The 21,590-nt window shown below is 53.2% G+C and overlaps 1 protein-coding gene across 4 annotated transcripts in view; it reads right to left on the bottom strand.

Moving 5' to 3' along the window:
• Nucleotides 1-21,590, bottom strand: part of Foxp4 (forkhead box P4) — a 54,580-nt gene that overhangs the window by 9,774 nt on the left and 23,216 nt on the right. For 2 of the 4 annotated variants that reach the window (XM_027394508.2, XM_027394510.1), the window contains exons 3-9: nt 12,205-12,300; nt 4,324-4,446; nt 3,846-3,932; nt 2,347-2,494; nt 2,022-2,232; nt 1,662-1,766; nt 926-1,013 (exon numbers count right to left, since the gene is read on the bottom strand). In XM_027394508.2, coding sequence (XP_027250309.1) covers nt 926-1,013; nt 1,662-1,766; nt 2,022-2,232; nt 2,347-2,494; nt 3,846-3,932; nt 4,324-4,446; nt 12,205-12,300 — 858 coding nt within the window. Of the gene's footprint in view, nt 1-925; nt 1,014-1,661; nt 1,767-2,021; nt 2,236-2,346; nt 2,495-3,845; nt 3,933-4,323; nt 4,447-12,204; nt 12,301-21,590 lie in introns of all 4 variants that reach the window. The other 2 variants (XM_027394507.1, XM_027394509.2) reach the window with 1 other exon arrangement.

Genomic DNA, 21,590 nt, shown 5'->3' with positions numbered 1-21,590 from the left:
TCACACTCACACACACACACAACCACATACTCATACTACCTTACACACTCTCTTACACACACAGAAGTATTTACTCCCTCTCACAAACATACTCTCACACACATATATACACTCACACATATACACAACCACAGACATACACACACTCATACTATCTCACACAACTCACTCTCACGCACACAGAGGTATTTACTCCCTCTGTACTTCACTTGTGAAAATTCTCTGAAGGCCTCAGACATTCTTGGCCCTCTGGACCTCTACACCCTCAGGGCCAGGATGTGATGTTCTCTCCCTTTCTCCATGGACATTCTGGGCTCAGCCTTTACCATCCTTACACATGGGCAGCCATGTGCCCTTCCTCCCCAGGAAGGCAGAATCTGTGGCTGAACCACGCCCCAGTGCCAGCCTGGTTCACTCCTGAAGAGGTATGTGGGAATGCATGAATGACTCACTTCCTCCATTCATAAAGTTGATGTATCTTTTACAACTACCCTCTCTCCCCAGGGCACCTGTTAGAAGCCAGAGATGGTTAAATATGGGTGGCTGACTGACTCCACTCAGGAGCCAGGGTTTCTGGTTCTAATCCCAGTTTCTCGATTCATCGGGCTCTCTGTGCCTGTGTCACAGGGGGATGGTATGAGTGCAGGCCCGGCAGGCTGCTCTGAGAGCTCCTTGAGCTACTTAGGTGGCCGAAAAGCATGGCACAAAGCAGGCCTGTACACTAGTCACTCACATTAGCCTTGTGTTTTTATAGAGCATAAAACCTCCTTGAATGCATAGCCTCCACTCAGCTCACCCTCACAACTCATCGGTCCTCACCTCACACTGTGGTAATTAAGACCCCCAAGAGCATAAGATGTTGGCTCTGGCCACAGGACCCTCCCAGCCCTCCGTGTGCTCCTCCCTGCACACCCTCGGATCACACCTGGATCTCCAGCTGTTGGACCACCTGCATCTGTACTCGGCATTGGGCCGTGCTCCGGTCATCCAAAGCATGTTCTGTGTTGAGGTGTCTTAGAGAGGAGGAGAGCAGGGAAAAGAGTGAGCTCTGGGCTTTCACCTCTCCAACCCATCCTCCAACCCCAACTCTGTCAGCCAGCCCTTAGCCAGAAAAGCAGACAGAATAAGATACAAAGAGAGAGAAAGGGGTGGAACAAAGGGGGGGGGGCAGCAATGGAGGAAGCTTTCTCCTCAGCCTCCTTTGATGTCTTAGCTAAAACCGGGCTACAGAGAGATCTAATTGCAAATGAACTAATTAAGTAAACCTCTGACGAAGCGTGAAAACAATTTGTTTGACCCTGATGCTGCAAGGGTCCGGGAGACAGCCGAGTTAATCAGTCAGTGACAGAGCTTGGCACTGTGGTGGCGGCTGGCCGCCTGCTGCCAGCCGCCTGTCTGCCTCCCGCCCTGCCTGTCCTTGGCTGGCCGTCTTAGGCCGTCACTCTCTGGGATGCAGAGAGATAGGTTTCCTCCACTGACATCCGTGTGGGTATTGGGGGGAGCTGCCAGCAGAAATATGGGGGTGGGCAGGAAAGCAGAGGAAGAGTTAACCCTGAAGCACAGCTCAACTAAGCTGGGAAATTAGGACCACAGGTGACAAGAGGTACTGAGGCAGGCTGGACAAAGAGGAGCCCTGCAGGGAGAGGCTGGGTGACACCTACTTGATAAACTGGCCCAAGTCTTCACACAGGGTCTCACAGCCTGGCCATTTGCATTCTCCATGTCCATAAAGGGGGTGGGAACTGGGGGTCTCCTCGTGGGAGGAGCTGGAAGGGGAGGAAAGAGGTGGTGGTCAGAGCCCGCCCTGCCCCTACTTAGCAGCCCTGGGCCCAGCTTTTGTCTGAGTGCTGGCTTCCCATTCTGTATACCTGGACTCTTAAGCTCCAGCCCCTCCCTCTCTCCCTCCCTTCTTCTCTCCCTCCCTCCCTCTCCCAGTCCCCACCATGCTGCCACCCTGGGGTTCCAGGTACAACCCAGAGCATGAAGGGCCTTGGCATGTGTACACCCTAGGCCATCCATACCTGTCTCTCCGAGATGTGAGCACAGTGGGCTGTCCATTGGGTAAGGGGTGGTGGGAGAGGGGCGGGGAGACCTTGGGGGGGCTGGCGAACGAGGTAGCAGTGGCAGCTGTGCTGGCGAGGTCCAGCCCCTCCTGCCTGACGCTGTCCTCAGCAGGCTGCCCTGGGGCACCCTCGCCTTTCCACAGCTGAGGCAGGTCTGTCGGGCACACGGCTGCTGCAGGAGAGAGAGGCTGGCTGGCTGGCTGGGAGCACAACACAGAGTCTGTGCCTCACCCAGGGCTTGGTGAAAGCTGTGGGGCTGGGGGCGGGGTGGGGCATTGCTCACCTTGCGGGAGGGCCTGGAGGGGCCCCGAGGCTTGGCTGGGCTGCAGGTTGACCAGCCCCTGCCTCTGCAGGTTGAGCAAGTGCTGTTGCTGCAACTGTTGCATCTGCAGGAGCTGCTGCTGGAAGGCCAGCTGTTTGTTCCCCAGAGCCTGGGGGGGAGCCCGAGGGGGCGGGCAGAGAGGGGCGCCATTGGCCTCAGCCGTGCCATCTGGCCCCCACACTGCCGCCACCCCCTCCCAGGGCCTGTCAGCCCCTGGAGCTGTCGTGTTGGCCTCTGCAGCTGCAGCTTCTCTGCTCCCGGCCCAGCTTCCATAGGGCTGCATGCCTTCTCGCAGTAAACACACGCATGCACGCACGCACGCACACGCGCAAACACACACAGCCAGACCCAGACACGCAGCACGAGGCCCTCCCTCCTCACTCCTCCTCCTTAACGGCAGCTTCCTCTACGCACACCACACCGCAGCTGTGCGCGCCTGGATGGGGGGTTCTCATCACAGTGATGAATGAGCCTGTCAGATCTGGGGGGGCCACTCCCACCTGGAGGAGATCCTTCCCACATGCCCAGGGCCCCCTTCTTCTAGGGTGGGGGAGACTTTGTACCCCCATCCCATCCTATTTTGCTTTTTAGATACAGTGCTAAAGGAGTGGATGGGATGGGACCCGACCAGTCTCAGCGGGGTCGTGGAACAGTGACATCAACATTGCCCAGACACAAACTCCTGGTTCTGCATACGTGTTTCCCCACCCCTCCTGTCAGCAAGTTTTCTAAGCCCAGAGAGCCAAGAATGCCCTGGATATTTGGGAGGCCAGGATATCTCTACCTGCCTGTCCTGGGGAGGGGGCTGGTGTGTAGTAGGGGTGGCAATTCTTTGAGGCAAGAGGATAAACAGCCCAGATTCAATTTGAAAGCACATTGGAAGGGCTGCAGGAGTGGGGAGTGCCTGGCTACCATCAGAGCAGCATTCTCAGGGGCAACCTGAGGCGGGGCTGCAGTCTGGTCACAAGGGACCCGATGTGACCTCTCAGGAGACACTGTGGCAGGAGGTGGGACAGAAGCTGGGTTGGGGAGCTGTGAGAGTAAAGTAGTGAGATGTCCAAGGCACCATGGGACAGGATAGAAGCCCGGGCAGGCTATGGTGCGGGAGACACACTGCTGAGGGTCCTGCGGATGGGACAGCTGGCTCACTAAGGGACAAAGTGGGCAGCAAGATGGTATGACATGAATCTGATGGATATAAGCAAAGGCCACCAGACACATCCGATGACCTGCACACACTTCTACACATACGCGCAGAGACAATACAATTCGAGGCAAGGAGGAAAAGATGGTAGGGATAAAGACTTGGGGGTGTGTGAATGTCTAACCCACAACTTCTTCCTTGAACCCTCCCCTCTCAGTGTTTTCGTCTGATCCCACAAGGCCATTCTTTTTATCAGACTGTCAGTGATGGCACTGGAGAACTCGGGCTATCTGGGCTGGGCTCTGCAGCCACTCACCTCTTTGGGCTGCTGTTTCCCAGCCTGCTGCTGGGTGAGGATCTGCAGGTGGAGCTGTTCTTGCTGCTTCTTGTAATATTCCTGCAGCTGAGGGAACAAGAGGGGTTGGTTTCCAGGAGCTGCTAGATGCAAACCTAGCCCTGCCTTGCCAAGGCTCCTGCAAGCAGGGCATGAGAGTTCCAGGAACATGGCCAGGCAGGGACAGAGATCCGATCTCTTCAGCATGTCACTGAGTGTGTGTTGCGTGGATTGGGGGGGGGGTGTTCCAGCACTTCACCCTGCTCCCCCAGAGTTCTAAAGACAGAAGTGAGGCCAGCACGTGGGAAGGAAGGGTGGGAGGTAGCTGAAGACTTTCCCAGCAGCCCCGGAGGAATGCAGATCTGTCTGGCCTGGGCAGTCTCTCTGGTTTCTGCCACAGCACAGGTCCTCAGTGAGGCTCAGAAAGGGAGTGGGGATGCTGCCCCGGGGCTAGACTCACCTGCTGGAGCATGAGAGCTTGTTGCTGCTGCAGCAAGGCCTGCAGCTGAGGGGGTGACAGGATCTGCTGCATCTGCTGAGGGGTGAGTATCTGCTGTGGCATCATGGCCACAGACACCGGCACCTGTGGGACGCACCCCATCAGGTCAGTCAGCGGCGGTGCCCAGGGCACGGCAAACTGGCTCTCCCATGTGCCTGCTGGGATCATGTCTGGCTCTGCCACCTATGGGGCTGTGTCTCTTCTGATATTTTTGTTTTCAATGATATTTATTTATTTATTTGCAGGTGATGATGGGATAGGGTCTCATCATGTGTCCCGGGTTGGCTTTGAACTCCTAACCTTCCTATTTCCCAAAGTGCTAGGATTACAGGCCTGTGCCTTTATACTTTTATTTGATGACATTTTCACTCTATAGCCCAGGCTGGCCTTGAACTCCTCTTGCTCCAGTCTTTCAAATGCTGAGATTACAGATAGGAGCCACTGCACAGTGTCAACTCTTCAGGCTACTAGAGGGTTAACAATAACAGTAGTCAGAGGCTGGTGCACAGCAATAGCCAATAAATGGCTGTGATTTCGGGATGCATGGTTCCAGGTGTGGGAGATGAGATGGCATTGGATCAGGCCTCTGGGCCACTTCCAGTTGAGACTACCTACCAGCAAGCGGAGCCTGCTTAGGAGAGCGGCTGGTAGATAGTTAAAAAGTATCCCATCTGCGGACATGGTGGTGATGGCCTATAATCCCAACACACAGGCAGAGCTCAAGAGTTTGAGACCAGCCTGGTGAACATAGCAAATTCCAGGCGCTTGACATGACCCCACCTGGCATCACTCTGAACACTCATGTTCACGGCACACATGGTCCAGAGGGCACACATTGCTGGGACCCTTCTGGTGAGTGTGCATGTGCATGGAGTCCTATTTACAGTTGAGCAGAACGCATAGTAGGCCAGCAGGCTTAGAGTCACTTGCCCTCTCTAGGATGCCACTGTCCTCAGACATCAAACACAGGAATTGGGCTATAAGAAATGAATTCAGGATTCCCAAAGCCCAAGCAGAGAAGCTCCTGAGCCGATTAGAACTCTCCAGAAGGGGCAGGGGATTTCATCTATAGTATAATGGCTCAGAGAAAAACCAATGACATCATATTTACCCATATCCCTACCTTCCCTGAACTCCCTCAGTCACAACAAGGCACTTTAAGCCACTACACAGCCCTACTGTGGTGAACAAGTGCTCTGATGGGACTGTCCGTATCCCCACCAGTCTGTGAGCCCTGCACAAACGACTCGAATCTCTCACTCCCATGCCCTGATGGAGGACCTGGCACACAACAGATACTCAACTAAGTACTTGCTCGATGAGCTGAAGTGCCTTCCACAACTGGCCAGAACATGGCAGGCCCTAGGACCCAGAGGGAGGAGAGGAGAATGGCCTGTCCGAAGCAAGGTCAGCAAGCAGTCCTGGGTCAAGACAAATGAGGTGCCCAAGGGATCCTTCCCTCAACCCCAGCCTGGCTTGTAGGGCAGGGAAGTAGGGCTGCTTCCCTCCCTGGTCTCAGGCCTCAGCTCTGAGCTACCCCTTAAGCCAGAGAGTAGAAAATCCCCAAGCACTGAGCAGTGGTGCACGCCTTTAATACCAGCACTGGGGAGGCAGAGGCAGAGGCAGGTGGATCTCTGTGAGTTCGAGGTCAGCCTGGTCTACAAGAGCTAGTTCCAGGACAGCCAGGTCTACACAGAGAGATCCTGTCTCAAAAAAAAAAAAAAAAGAAAAAAGAAAAAAGAAAAGAAAGAAAGAAAATCCCCAAGCAAGAGGGCCAAGAGGGAACCTCGGTGGATGTGGACAACGCCCACCCCTGCCCCTGACTCTTCCTCTCCACACCCATAACCAGTGGCTGATGGTTGGGCTCCACTCCCAAGCTTTCCCCAGTGCTCCGAGGCCAGATCAGCTTGAAGGAAGGATGATAACCTGCTTTTAGTCACAGACACAGACCCTGCTTGAAGCCTGGGGGGGTGGGGTGGGGGTTGTTTTCAGGTCCCAATTTTACCTGGAAGTGAATCAGATAGGTCAGATGGCAGTGACAGCAATGGGACTTGAGTGCTTATCTACAAAGGACAGGGTCCTACCACAGGCTGGCAACAGGGGCTGGGCCAGTACAACTTGAAGGGGCCCTGAGGCTGAGGTCTCAGGGTGACTGCCCTCTAAGGTGGGCTGGGGCTCTGTGGGAAGAGCACTTGCCTAGTGTGCAAATGCCCTGGAGTCGAACCCCAACACTGTATACAATCAGGTGCAGTGGTATACACCTGTAAGGCCAAGACTAGAAAGGTGGAGGCAGAATTATGAGCTCAAGGTTATCTTCGACTGTATATTGAGTTTGAGGACAGCTTGGGATATATGAGACACTGATCCAGACTGGAAAACTAATAATAATATAATAAGAATAAAAAGAAACTCCATCAGGTGGTGGCGGCAACTGTCTTTAATCCCAGCACTCAGGAGGCAGAGGCAGGTAGATCTCTAAGTTCAAGGCCAGCCTGGTCTATAAAGCAAGTTCCAGGACAGCCAGGGTTACACAGAGAAAACCCTGTCTTAAAAAACCAAAAGGAAGCACATCTTTAATCCCGGCACTGGGGAGGCAGAGGCAAGTGGATCTCTGTGAGTTCAATGCCAGCCTGATCTACAGCTCAAACTCCAGGACTGGCCCCAAAACTAGAGAAACCCTGTTTCAAAAAAACAAAAAAACAAAGACACACACACACACACACACACACACACACACACACACACACACACACACACCACACACACACAACAGAGAGAGAGAGAGAGAGAGAGAGAGAGAGAGAGAGAAAATGAGAATGGAAGGAAGGAGGAAGGGAGGGAAGAAGAGAGGGAAAAGAACCGTTACCACTAGGACTAGGAACCGAGGTCACCTGCCTCAAACTCAGGGCTTGAGACTTGTCTACCTCTCAGCTGGGGCTCCCTATGAGAAGAGGAAAGAAGACAATCCAAGGGTGCTCAGTGTTGGGTACTTCCAGCCTGAGTTCTCTGTGCTGCCAGCCACCCCCTTCTTGGTATCCACCAGCAGGCACAGGGCCATGATCCATTGAGCCCAGCCCTAGGTCCCTCAGCCTGCAGGTCTTGACCCTTCAGCAGTCTTGCTGTATAGAGAACCTTTCTGGGGTGAAGTTTCTTCTTCCTCCTCCTCCTCTTCTGGTTTTTCAAGACAGGGTTCCTTTGTGTATCCCTGGCTGTCCTGGAACTTGCTCTGTAGATCAGGCTCGTCTCAAACTCAGGGATCCATTTGCCTCTGCCTCCCAGGCGCTTGGTTTAAAGGCATGAGCTACCACCACCACCACCCAGCTTGTTCTTTTTAAAATTTAATTGTGTGTGTGTGTATGAACTTCACAAAGGACAACTTTAGGGAGCTGGTTCTTTTTCCATTGGGCCCTGGGGGCTCAAACTCAGGTTGCCAGGCTTGTGTGGCAGACACTTTACCCACTGATCCATCTCACTGGTCCTCATCACTGTTCTTTGAAAAAGCTAAGTATCAGGGCTAGAGAGATAGATGGCTTAGCAGTTAGAGCACTGGCTGCTCTTCCAGAGGACCCAGGTTCAATTCCCAGCACCCACAAGGCAGCTCACAACTGTCTGTGATTCCTATTCCAGGGGACCTGACACCCTCTTACAGATACATATGCAGTCAAAACACCAATGCACATAAATAATAATAAAATAAAATAAAATAAAAAAAAGCTAAGCATCACTGTCTCCATCTGGCCCTGGGATTTGAATCTCTTCTACCTCACATGGAGAAAATGAAGATGCTGCTGACTGGATGTCCACAGCAACCATTGAGAAGGGTACATCATCTCCATTTAGACAGCGGAGGCCAAACAACCTGCCCCAGTCGCAAAAGGACAGCAGCAGAGTGGCATATACAGGACATCCCAGGGGCACTTATGACAACTCAGGATGGGCAGACACACCCCGAGGACCCTTCTGGGAACCAGGGTGTGAATGACAGTGGAATGGGCAGCAAAGGACATGGTCTCTGACTCAGAGGCAGGGAAATGGAAGAGATGACCTTAGAAGGCGTTTCTGGCCCCCATGCCTCCTGTCAGTTGGCTGAGTAGCTGGCTGCAGAAGCCTCAGTGGAGATGGACTTCACCCTGTGTACTGACCTCCAGGTGGCTGGCCATTGGAGCCAAAGTAGAATTAGAGAGATGGCTTGGCCCAACTGTCACCATGCCCATCTTGGAGTTCTGAAAAGTGAGTAGAGGCTCTTTCATGGCGTCCCTGCAAACTCACTGGGCTGGGGTGTATCAGTGTGGACACTGGTCAGCTGGGAGGCTCAACAGCTGTGAGTCCCTGTCTAGAGATCAGCCTTGAAAGCCAAATGATCAATAGTGCCATGGCAGGGAGGATGGCCGAATGCCAACTCTACTCGGGCCCAGCCCTCTACACACTTGGAGTGCAGAGTGCTGGGTAAGACAGCCTGATGGGAAGGAATGAGACAGTACCTGACATGGAGGAAATGTGTCTAGGGGCTGAGGGTTGGGATAAATCCAAGTTCAACTCCTGAAGGACAGACTCTGGGGTCCCTGGAAGCGGGAGTAGTGTGGGGCATCAGGCTGCCATGTGGTTCAGGTCTACCCCATTGCAAACAAGCAGAAGATCCTCAGGCTGATTCTGTACTGACGCTAAGTGAGACAGACAGTGGTGGTAAGGAATGGAGTCTAATGCCTGTGATCCCAGCACGTGGAGGCTGAGGCGGGGAGGGTGAGTGGGCGGGGGGTACCTCAACTCTGAGGTCAGCCTGGGCAATATAGTAAATTCCAGGCCAATCAAGACCACAGCATGAGACGCTGTTTGAAAGGACAAACTAAAATAGGGATGGGAAGGAGCGTATGAAAGTGGCTTAGTGGCAGGAACTTGTCCAACATGCACAGAGCCCTGCGTTTAACTCCTAGCACTATGGAAACCAGGTGTGGTGGCTCATGCCTGTAATCCTAGGTGGACACAGAAGGATCAAAAATTCAAAGCCATCTTCAGCAATACCTACATAGAGAACTGGAGGCCAACCTGGGCCACATGAGACCCTATCTCAAACAAAACAAAGAAAAACAACAACAACAACAACAACAACAAAACAAAAACCCATAAAATACAAAGCCAAAGAAAGGGCACAACTTCCAGAATTGTGGAGCTGAGAGCAGCAATGCTGGCCCTGACTACCTCCTCCAAACTCCTTCCTGGCTGCCTGCTCACCTCCTGCTCACCTCCAGTGATGGACACTCCTCGGCCTTAATACCATCTCAAAGCTCACTGAGGCTGGCTGCAGGAAGATGGTAAATGAAGCTGGGGTGAGGGACAAGTGACCTCTCTCGGAGCAACAACTTCCTTCAGTGACTTACATCCCAAATCCACAACACATGCTTTCTGGTAAGGGCCAGCCTTATTCTTCCCATTTCTTCTCCAGCCCGGAGCCCACAGGAAACTATTTCTAGGCTCCTAGCCCTGAGTCCCACTTGAGGACAGCGTTTCCGTGGCCTCCCTCAGAGACACTAAAGATGGGGTGGAGTGGGAAGTATGGGACCCCAGGGACTAGAGAGGCACTGGTACTTCGGTTGTCTGATCTCTGCCCTAATTTGTAGGATGTTGCGGTTGGTTCTGTCAACTTGACACAACCTAGAATCACTTGAGAAGAGTCTCAATGAAGGATTGTCTTGATTACTTTAATTGATGGGTGGGGGTGGGGTGGGGAGGTGGGACCCAGCCTGAAAGTGACTGGCACATTGGCACCATTCCCTGGACTGGGGAAGAGCAGAGAAGGCAGGCTGACACTTCGCGCACACACACATCCATTCTCTGCTCAGCCTGTGATATGCTTAGCTGCCTACAGTTTCTGCCTTGACTTCCCTGCAAGGATGGAATGTAACCTGGACTTGTGAGCTAAACAAACCCTTCCTTCCCTGAGCTGGTTTTCGTCAGGGCCTTCTATCACAGAAATTAGGGCACAGAGTGACTTTGGACTAGTTAGTTAGATACTCTCTCTGAGCCTTGGCTTTCTCATTTGCGGACGGATTAATAATAGCAGCTGTCCCATGGGTACGAGGACAAAGTGCCGGGATACTTGTAAAGGGCCAGCCTTGGGGAAGCACTCTGTATCTAGGCTGGTGGGGGGTGGAGGGGGCTCATTTGGTTAAATTCTTGAGAAGGCCTGGAGTTTGATCTTCGACACCCACCCCTGGGACCAGTCAGTGTAACCTAACTGCTGAGCTCCAGGCCATTGACTGTCTAAGGAGGTGGTGATGATCCTGAAGCTACCTTGGAGATGACATGTGACGTCATCCTCGGGCCTGCACAGACACACATATACGTGCACACGAACACAAACACAAGTGCACACACATGAAAGAAGAAGAAGATGAGAAGGAAAGGAAAAGACACACCATTTTTTCTCTTGGGACCTAATTCAAGGCAGCTCTCTTTGGCAGAGGACAGCACCCTAAGGAAGTGACCTTCAGATAACCATCAGGCACCCAGCTGGAAAGTCCCCCCTGGGGTGCTGGTTCTCCTCCATGGCCACCCAAGTCCTCCTGTCCTCCTGGGGTCCACCTGGCGCCTTCCAATTGTGTGTGTGTGTGGGGGGGGTGGTTCCTGTTTCACAGTTCTCACCTCTACTAAGATAGGCCTGCATGGGAAGGGTCACTGTGGACCCAGGGAACATCGCTGGGGAGGTCCCTCATCCTCTGAGACCTAGTCACATACCCCATGAGAACTGTCTTCCCTTGAGCTCTAGCTCCCTTCCCCCCCTCCCCCTCCCCCCTGTTGCCTTTCCAGACTGCCCTCCCCAACCTCAGCCACAACCCTTTGCCATCTCCCACTGGAAGAACTATCAGGTTGCTCTGATGTCCGAGGCTGCACAGCTGTCTGCACAGCTGTCTGGCACCTTGAACCCTTTCAAAGCACTTTTCAAACATTCACTTACAAAAAGAAAAAAAGCACAGGTGACTTTGTGAGCACTGAGCCCCCTCCCAGGACCACGCTCAGTCCTTTGTACCTGAGCCTATCTCATGTCCCTGTTTCCCTAAGTCCTCCGGGTCCCCTGGGGCCCCAGAGGCTGGGGAACAGGTCTTCACAGGGCTCACCCCCATTCCCCTCACATAAACTTCCTTTCAGAGCCTGGCTTAATCCCGTTCTCTGTCCCAGACACCCCCTCTGCCACAGCGGGGAGGGGGCTCTGCGGCTGGGAGGAAGCGGCTTGCCAGAGTCGTGACCCACTGGGACCCAGACTGCAATTCTCCCAAGTTCTTTGTGACACAAAAGGTAAACAGAAGGCCAGGCTTCCCGACTCCCTACCGCTCCCCCTCCCCCTCTAGCCAGCCAGATGGGCCAACAGGCTGGGGGTGGGGGGATAAGGGAAAAAGGGCAGATTGTGCAAAGGAAACCAGAAGAGACAGGGTTAGCAAGAGACAGGAAACAGGGAGAGACTGGGAGAGATAAGGGGAAGAGGGACCCAGTGATTCTTCAACTGAGAAATCTGGGAGGGGCCAAGACCCAGCTTAGGGACAGAGTAACACGTGGGGAGGAAGGAGGACAGCCAGAGTGAGGACCAGTGGGAGGAACCAGTGAGTCAGGTCCAGAGAGAGATTCAGACAAAGCCAGGCAGACCCAGGCCTGGCCCATCAGGTGGAGACGGGAGGTGTTGATGCCTTGCCCCGCCCCGCAGTGACTGTACCTTTCAGAGGTATGGGGGCTGGGAAGACTGGCTTGCTCTGAAGGGTCTTTGACCCCCCCCCCCCCATGTGCCAAGCATATCCCCGAGCCCTGCCCTCCATCCGAGCCCTGCCTGGTCTGGGTGGGTGCGGCCCCTCTCACCTGCACTGCAGAGGCCGACTGTTTGCTGTCATTGTTCCCCGGGGAGTTCAGACTGGAGGCTTGCTGCAACAGGAACTGCCGGGCCACCTGGAGAGCCTGTAATACAGGGCTGAGTCAGTGTGAGGCCCAGCAAACCTCAGAAATGGCTGGGATCATGGATGAATGCACGGGGGGCGGGCGGGCGGGGGGGGCTCAGGCAGCCAGGAGGAGGGTCACAGGTCCACATGGGACAGGGATGGAGGCAGGAGTCCCTGAGAACTGTCAAGGCAGGACTCACCGGGGACCATTGGCTTTCAACTGGGACAGCACATGAAAGGGCCAAGGGTCAAAAGGACTCCAGGTGAAAGTGCAGGTGGGTAAACTCAGGGTAGGATAGTAGGTACTCTTTCCTGAGAATTCCTGTGAATCTGGTGCTTCACAGATATTTGTTTGTTTTTGAGGCAGGCCATGGCTACCCTGGAACTCACTATGTTCAAGACCAGGCCAACCTGGAACTTAGAGATCCTTAGGCATCGGTCAGGGCTAGGGGCAAGCTCTTGATTGTCTCTTACAAAACTATGAGTTAGGGCTGATCAGCCTTCTCTTCCAGCCAGACATCCAGGGGGTTAAGTAAGTAACTTGCCCCAAGATCAACTGAGCAGCCCAGGAAGCCTCGGGGAGGAGGTGGTGTCGGTTAGGAAGCAACCAGGGCAGCACTGCCTTGAAGCTAGGGCACACAGGTGGGGTCGGGGTGAGGGTACAGTGGAGGAAAGGGTCAGTGGCTCTGAAGAAACTGATCAGATTTGAAGGCTGTGTCTAAATGATCAGTCACATGAGTGTCTGTGCTTGGTGGCCACAGTGACAAAGGACTGAGCCAAGGGATCCTAGGAATGAGGTGAGGGTGCAGCCAGTGAATAGGTGGGCAATGATAAGTCTGGCAGAACACCGAAGGTCAAGGGGACCCAGGAATGTGCTCCTCTGGGGCCCAGCCAAGATGTGGAGGTGGCAACCGCAACCGTGGGGACCAGTCCAGTGGTTCCAGGTTCCTCAAAGGCCTCCTAGAGAGCCCGGAGGCAGGGCTTTGGCACCAGGCAGACATGGGCTGCAATCCCAGCTCTGGGCTCACTGTCTGTGACCTTGGGTAAGTCATTCCATCTCTCGGTGGTTATGTCTCTTTATCCACACAACTGGGACACTATCCACTTCAGAATCATGCGGAGGGATTAAAAGAGCAGGGCTGGCGCCTCGTTGGCATTCAGGAAGTGTATACCCTTTTCTTCTCAGTAATTCCCAGGTGGCTCTCTACTTACCCACTGCCATCAGCCCACACTTGGCACATCTACATGAAGGTGCCCAACTCGTAGCTGGCTCTCACACTGGCACCCATGCCTGTTTCTTTCTCACGTGGATTGCATTCTGCTACCCCAGCATCTTGCAGGCAAAACTCTCTCCTCTCCCCTGGCTTCTGAGGATCCAACCCAGGGTCTTCTCCACACCCTTAGGCCAGCACTCTACCACTGAGCCACACCTCCAGCCCCAGCAGTACCACGGCTGTGTGGTGGACACTCAAAGCTCAGCAAACAGCCTCTGAGCGCCCACTGTGTACCCAGTATAAACTATAAATATACAATCCACCGGCGTGGCCCTTCACAGTGTTGACTGGCACTGCTTCCTGGGGCTTCAGCCTAGTTTACCTTAGGACACTATCTAAATACTCACTGGTGTATCTATGGGAACGTGAGTTCTCCTCAGCAGCCCTGTCCCCCCACCACCCCCATCTCTTTCCTCCAAATGACCCAGGCTTCCAGGCAGAGCCGGGATGCTGCCTCTCCTGAAGGGTTTTCTTTAGAAACAGAAATTGGACTTTTCTGGGTCAAGACACTGGGAAACTACAGGAAGAGAGGATGGCGATGTAGAAAGGCGAGGTGGCCTAGGGGCCCTTGAGAAGGAATTCTGGCCTCTGTTGCCTGGCTCTCACAGGTCTAACCATACATAATGCTCCTTGTCCTCTAGAGGTGGAGACAGTGCAGATGAGCACTAAGGGGTGGGAGTGGGGACTGACCCCAGGGCTGGCCAGCACGGGTGATTCAAAAGAGACATTAGTCAGTGGGAAGGGGGCAAACCCTAAGGTGGCAGTGGTGGGGGCAGCAGAAGTTGGGGAGACAGCCTGGCCCAGTCTCTGGGGCTGCAGAATGGCCAGGGGAGTTGAATTCACTCCTCACCAACTCTCTTACTTTGTGGTTCCCTGGAGCACGAAATTACAAGATTTACAGGGGACAGGAGAAGGGTGTGTGTGTGTGTGTGTGTGTGAAGGTCCTCCAATCTCATTCCTGAAGGCATCAGGCTCTCCACTCTCTCCTCCTCTCCTGCTTCTCTTCCCTTTCTCCCTCCACCCTGCTTGGGGAGCTCCCCTGTTAGGTGAGATGGTCCACTCTTCTCTATTCCCTCACAGAGGTGTGTTTCTTCCCTTCTTCCCTTTCTTTTGCAACTTCATTAGCATGTATGAAGTGTCTTCTGTGTGCTAGGAAGTGGTGGTCCTATCCCCAGGTGTCAGCTGCTGGAAGCAGGGGTCTCTACAGAGACTGAGGAGGAAGTAGAGGCTGCTCTCACCCTCGGCCCACATGCTGTGGAGCTGAGCAGGCCTCCTACAGAAGGTGATGGCAATAGGGTCCTGGAGTCCTGAAGGCTCTGCTCATTAAGCAGACAAGGAGGGAGAGGGGCTCCCACAGTGTGAAAGCACGCCTGAAGTGACTGTGGCTGGCAGGGGACAGCCAGGACTTGAGATAACTCCCAGGTCAGACAGGCTGGGCTGAGGAGGCAACAGGAGGGCTGGTGGCTGGCTGAGTGCCTCTCCAGGCACCTCACGCACTCAGTGCCTCCCTTCTTCCCACAGGGGCCTGGCCTGGAGGGTTAGGAAAGCAGGTTCCTCTCTCACACTTGCTTAGAGCCAGCCTTGATCCATCTAGAATGGAGTACCCCCTAAAAAATATGCTATAAGTGCCAAGTGATGAGTATGGATAGACCCCAGGACTCTGGTCTAAGCTCAGATGGTCACAGCATGTCACACACCAACTGCTCAGTGGGCAATAATTGCTGTCCTGGGCTATACTCTATGCCGTGAGCTTTGCTGTTCATGCACCTGGCTGAGGATGGTGATCTGGGAGCCTGGGCATCCCCCAACTTAGGCTGTCTTTTTGTAGACTGTTTGCCCTATGGGTCAGGTAGGTCTAAAGCATTGAAGCTTCATTTGAGTTTCATTCATTAGTGTAAAGCACCAAGTGCCAGCATCTGCCCCTGCCACTGAGGGTTAAATAAACCCCTGCCCCATAGCCTGGGACATGGAAGCAACAGGCCCTGACCTCACAATCCAGCTCACCTTCAGTGATGCTGATCAGGACTGGAGCCACTGTGTATGTTTGTGTGTGTGTGTGTGTGTGTGTATGTGTGTGTTTGTGCGAGGGCCAGGAATATGCTGGAAGGGCAGAAATAAAAGTGTTGGAGGGCTACGGGGCTAATCCAGCCCCCTGATCATGGATGCCATCGGGGAGGCCCCTGCACTCCTGGGAGCCTCCGGAGGTGGACTGGCTTTTTGCCCTGGTGTATGTGGGGGACTTCGAGAGCCCTTCCCACTTGAAGGGATGCACTCTGTCTCTGAACACATGGGGAGGGACCCAGGCCCAGCACAGGAAGATTTGGTGGACTTGGTGGAGCCCCGGTTGGGGGCCCTACCCTGCCTGGGGAGTGGTGGGTGGATGGGGTGGGGGGTAGGTTGGAGGTGGGGGAGAAGGAATGGGGGTAAGGGGAGGGAGAGGGAGAGGGGAAGTACATGTGAAACAAGCCTGTTCCCTAACTTGAATTAATAATAATAAAAAGAGAGAAAAAAAATAATAATAGCAAACAAACAAACAAAAAGTGTTGGAGGGCATTCAGCCAAGTGGGGTTCAAATTGTTAGTTATGCCTATCCTACCAGCACAGCAATGTTATACAGGTTAACAGATAAGAACATAGAGATCGAGGCGGGAGAGTTGGCTCAGTGGTTAAGAGCACTGACTGCTATACCAGAGGACATGGGCACTCACATGATGGCTCACAGTTGTCTATAACTCAAATTCCAGGGGATCTGACACCCTCAACCAGATATACATGCAGGCAAAACACCAACACATATAAAATGAAACTAATTTAAAAACAGAACTTGGAGATCCAGAAAGAGGCCTAGGGTTCCCCGAGAGACACAGTGGCAAAAGTAGAACTGAAGTCCACCAGACCTAAAGCTGAACTCTGGGATAAAGGAGCGAGAGGTGGCCTGGGTGATGATGGAGGGAGACTCCGAGAGCCAGCCTGGGTAATGGGAAATGGGAGGGAGACCCCACATCAGTGAACTGTGTTCACCTGTGATGCTTTCTTGTCTAACTCTGGAAATCCACACTTTCTTGTATGCCTCTGGAAACTTTTTGACAAAACTGGAATTCAGCCCTATCCATACTTGTTAATATTTATGTGAGCTTCAGGGATCAAGTCAGACCACTAAGCTCACAGGGCAAGTACCTATAGCCCCTGGTCCTGTGTTGATCATTAATGTGCTGAGGGCAGGCTGGATGGAGGTGAAGCGGGGACCAGGTGTCCAGAGTGCTGCCTCCACCCACCTCTCCAGCTGAGTCTCAAGTCTAAGAGGCAATCTTACAAAAGGCTGTCAGCTTCAAGCCCAGGACAGTCTAGTCACTGACCTATCGTCCCAGGAGCCATTGTCAAGTTCAAGGAGGAACTCTTAACTGCCTAAGCTCCCTAGTTTAGTGGGTTGGTATGACCACCAAACACACAGTCAAAACTGACACAGCTAAGCCTTGCTGAGGACGGCAAGCTACATAAAGCATGGTTGAGGGAGACCTCTGAGGAGATGCCTCACTGCAGAAGAGGCTAATTCTTCACAGAGAGGGTATTCAAAGCTGAAAATGGTTGGTGCAAAGGCCCTGAGATAGGAAAAGCAAAACATGAGGTGTATCATAAACCATATACAGGCCAGCCAGGTGGTGCGTGCATTTAATCCCAGCACCTGGAAGCAGAGGCAGGAGGATGTGGAAACCAGCCTGGGGTACACAGCAAGACCTTCCCTCTAAACACATTCACTACCATGCCCCCCCACCCCCCCCCCCCCCGCAGCCCCCAACCAAGTAGCAGGCAGAGGCTGAATTCTAGAGACATGGAGCAACTCATTAAATAAGGGCAGGTTTGTTGTTGTTTTTGCTATCTCTGTATGTATGTGTATGCACAGGTTCCTGTGTGTGTGCATGTGCACACACACACACACACACACACACACACACACACACACACACACACACGCACGCGGAGACCAGTGGTCAACACCGGTATCTTCCCAATAGCTCGCCTTTGTTTTTTTACACAGGGCTTCTATGGAGCTTGCCAATTCGGCTGAGCTGGCTGGCCAACAAACTGGCCAGCCCCGCCTTTCCAGCACTAAGATTCCGGCTTTTTAAATGGGCCCAGGGACCAGAACTCGGGTCTTAATAAATGTGTGTATGCACTTTACTTGCCTGACTCACAGGGTTTTGTTTAATATATTTTCTTTTAATGTGTAGGGTCTTATTTGTTTGTTTTTGCCCATACACATCCTTGCCTGGTGCCACAGAGGCCGGAAGAGGGCATCAGATTACGGACAGTTGTGAGTCACCATATGGGTTCTGGGAATCAAACCCTAGTCCTCTAGGAGAACAGTCAGTGCTCTTAAACCACTGGACCACCTCTCTAGCCCCATCTGTTTCTGCTTTGTTGTTGTTGTTGTTGTTTGTTTTAGACGTTCCTGCCTCAGCAGCATGAGCACCAGGCACTTCTAATGAAGTTTACCTCATTCAGTACCTGGTGTGGGGGAGCTCTGGGAGACTTTGAGTAGAAACTGGTACCTAACTCCCTGCTAGTAAACAGCAGGTGTCTGATAAGTGCTCCTTAAATACTCACCCACCCCTCAAAACTTCTTTTGGACAGATTAAAGGAGAGATGGCAAGGAGAAGGGGTCAGAGGGAGACACAGGTTCTAGACCAGTAAGGCTTTGTCCTCCAGTGAAGACACAAAACAATGAAGTTACACAGAGAAGGGGGGGGACAAAAAGTGTGTGGTGGGGGAAGACTACATAACCCCCAAAGTGATTCTACTTTTCTTCCCTTGGATCTCTCTCTCTCTCTCTTTTTAAAGAAAGCTTTTTGGGAAAGGCTGTAAATTTTTTTTACACCAACCTCGTAAAAATGACATCGGCACATTCTCAAATTAGAACCATTAAAATGAAAACCAGTGAAGCACAGACACAGACAGGCCCTCCCAGGTGGGAGACATCCCCAGGACAGCAGCAGATTCAGGGCGGGTGCTGCCAACTCTCCAGAAGGTTCCCACTTCAGGAAAGCTGGCCTTAGCAGGTGCAGACTACCCGTGGGCCAGTGGCATAGGAGGACTTTGTCCTTAGAAGGCTCCTGCATGCTCCCCTTGCAGGAGCCAGCACATGAGGGCTTCTCAGCAGCTTGGCTCCCAGTGATAGCCAAAGCCAGTTTGGCAAGGTTCTGGGAGTGGCAAGGCTGGGGTCCCAGCATCTGAAGGGATGGCATCCAGGCACTGACAAGTGTGAAGACACAGAGGTGGACAGCATGGTTCACAGCCGGGTCCTCTGTCTTAGCTGTAGAATTCTCCAGAAGTAGGTCTGCTCCACACTGCCTGGCCCCAGCCACTTCTACAGGGGGCTGGATTTAGACCAGAACCGGGTGGGCAGATACCTTCCCCCCAGGGATCTGACTAGGGCATTTCAGAGCAACACCAGCTCACACTGCAGGTTCCAGGGGAGCCGATGGGTGACTGGAATATAATCCTCTCCACTTCAACCTTCACCCCTTTAAGCCCTTTGCCCTCAGGAGAAACAGACCCCACACCCCCAAGCCCTACTGTTCTCCTCAGCAGGGACTAACCCTCTGCGAAGGTAACAGCTGGGAACCAGAGGGGGAAAGCTGAGTCTCCTGGAGGAGAGCCAGGGGTCCTTCCCCCCAGGCCCTCTTGGCAGATAGGGTGGCCTTTGGCTTACTAATCAGAAGTAGGGCAGGCAGTCATGCTCCCCATGCCCTCCAGTCCCACCACTTCTCATGCCTTTCCACACCTACATCTGGGATGAAGGTACAGTTCCCAAGCGCCCCCCACCCCTGGGTAGTTTTTCTCTGTACATCCCAGCTCCTCTAGGGCCGGGGACCGGCATCTCCAGGGGATAAGGAGAAGTTAGTTACAGGACCAAAGCTGACACAGAGGAATCTAGGGTGTGAGGCTGCAGTACTGAAGCCAGAACCCTGACCGGCAGGAAGGCCTCAGACAACTGTTGGCTGCGTGTGGGCGGCGGGGCGGGGCTGTGCTGATCCCCTCTGGAAGCTCCCTTTCCACCCAGTCCTTCTAAGTAGCCTGGCAGAAGAGGGCCAGATGGAGGCAAGGCTCTTTCCATTCTTCTTCTCCCCTCCCCCCAGCTCCCTGGCTCCCCAACCCCCACCTCTTTGGAGGGGGTGAGTTAAAAGCCCTTCACTGGGCTGAGTCCCCCAACCCTTTTGAATCTCCTCACAGGATGTGACTGGGGTGGGATTTGGCCCAGTTGCCATGGCAACTGCAGTGGGAGTTCCCAGACGCGAGGCAACCCTCTGGTGACCCTTTCTGACCTGTCACCCTTGCAACCCAAGGACAATGAGAATGCTGGCTCTGGGGGCCCAGGACGCCTTTCAGCTCAGTGGTCATTGGTTCTGCTTACCCCCACCCTACCAGTTCAGGCCCCCTGGCCCCAAGTCCAGCTGTCTGCCAGCAAACCAGACCAGTCTCTAAGACCTTCCAAAACCAGACCAGGGACACACCTCTCAAAGTCCAAGCCCAAAGGGCATTTGTGGGTCTCCACAGAATTTTCAGTTAGCAGAAGCAAGAGATTCAACTGTACCTTGTTCAGGCTGACCTCGAACTCGGTACAGTAGCAGAAGATGACCTTGAACTTCTGATGTTGCTGTCTCTACCTTCCAGGTACTGGTGTCACAGGCATGTGAGTGACGTCACCCTAGTTTATGTAGCAGCTGGGGATCGAACCCAGGCATTACATGTGCAGCGCAAGCACTCCACCAACTGGCCTAGTGTTTCTGCTACCACCTTCACAGCGCAGTCTCCACAGAGAGTTTGGCTGCAAAAGACGTGGGAATGCCCCAGGGAGATAACGGAGCTTGGTACTCCAGTGGCTCTGTTCATAAAGGCTCTGGGAAACACTGAAATGAGGCAGCTAGCAAGGGACTCTGTGCAGCCAGAACTGGCCTGGCAGCTATGCTGGGTCGCCCCCTCGCCTCTGTTTAAACAAGGTCCCAGCCTGCTGTCGCATGGAAACAGAGCAGCAGCTCTTGTTCCGAAGTGACGTGGCTGCCCTCTTCAGCACTGTTTGCTCCAGCCTAAAGTCCTGTCAAGCCGCCTGACTTGTGACTCGCCCTGTCTGGCTGTCTCTCAACTCATTACTCCTAAAGGCCAGGAGTGCATTTCCAGGACTTGTTTACCAAAGAGACAGACAAGACCCACAGACAAGGGGAGACCCTAGGAGAGTAGGAGCACACAACATCTATGCAGAGCCATCGCCAAGCTCTGCCTCCAAGCAGGTAGCGGAGTGGCCACTAAGGACAGTGGGTAGAGTCATCCCAGCCTTTTGTTGTTGTTTGTTTTGTTTTTTTTGACACTGGGATTCATGTGGACTAGCCTCCAACTCCGTGGACCTGAGGATGACCTTGAATTTCTCCATCCATGTCCTGCCTCCACCACTTAAGTACTGACATGCACCACCATGCTCAGCAGGGATGCTTGTGTGCCTGCCTCTGTGTGAGTGTTCACATGCGTGTGCACCAGTGTGCTCACCTGCACAGGCACCTGTGTTGAGGGCAGCAGTTAATATTGGGATGTTCTCCTCAACTGCTTTGCCACATTACTTTATCTATTCTTCAAGTATTGTGGACATGTATACAATGTATTTTAATTGTATCAACCCCTAGCCCAACCCTATTCCCACCTTATTTTTAGACACAGTGTCTCTCACTGAACCTGGGTTTATAGTTTCAACTAGACTAAAAGGCCAGCCAGCTCCTGGGACTCCTGTCTCCTCCTCACTCCAACACACTATGTTGGGATTATAGGTTGTTCCACCACACTCAACTTTTATGTGGGTGCTAGGGATTCAAACTCATGCTCTCATGCTTTACAGCAAGCATTCTGTCTCTTGCTCACTCTCTCTCTCTCTCTCTCTCTCTCTCTCTCTCTCTCTCTCTCTACACACACACACACACACACACACACACACACACACACACACACACACACACACATACACACACACACACACACTCAGCTATCTTCA

The sequence above is a fragment of the Cricetulus griseus genome (genome assembly GCF_003668045.3).
Source record: "Cricetulus griseus strain 17A/GY chromosome 1 unlocalized genomic scaffold, alternate assembly CriGri-PICRH-1.0 chr1_0, whole genome shotgun sequence".
Classification (NCBI taxonomy): Eukaryota; Metazoa; Chordata; class Mammalia; order Rodentia; family Cricetidae; genus Cricetulus; species Cricetulus griseus.
The sequence above is the reverse complement of the archived record's forward strand: the minus strand, read 5'-3'. Positions and strand labels throughout refer to the sequence as shown.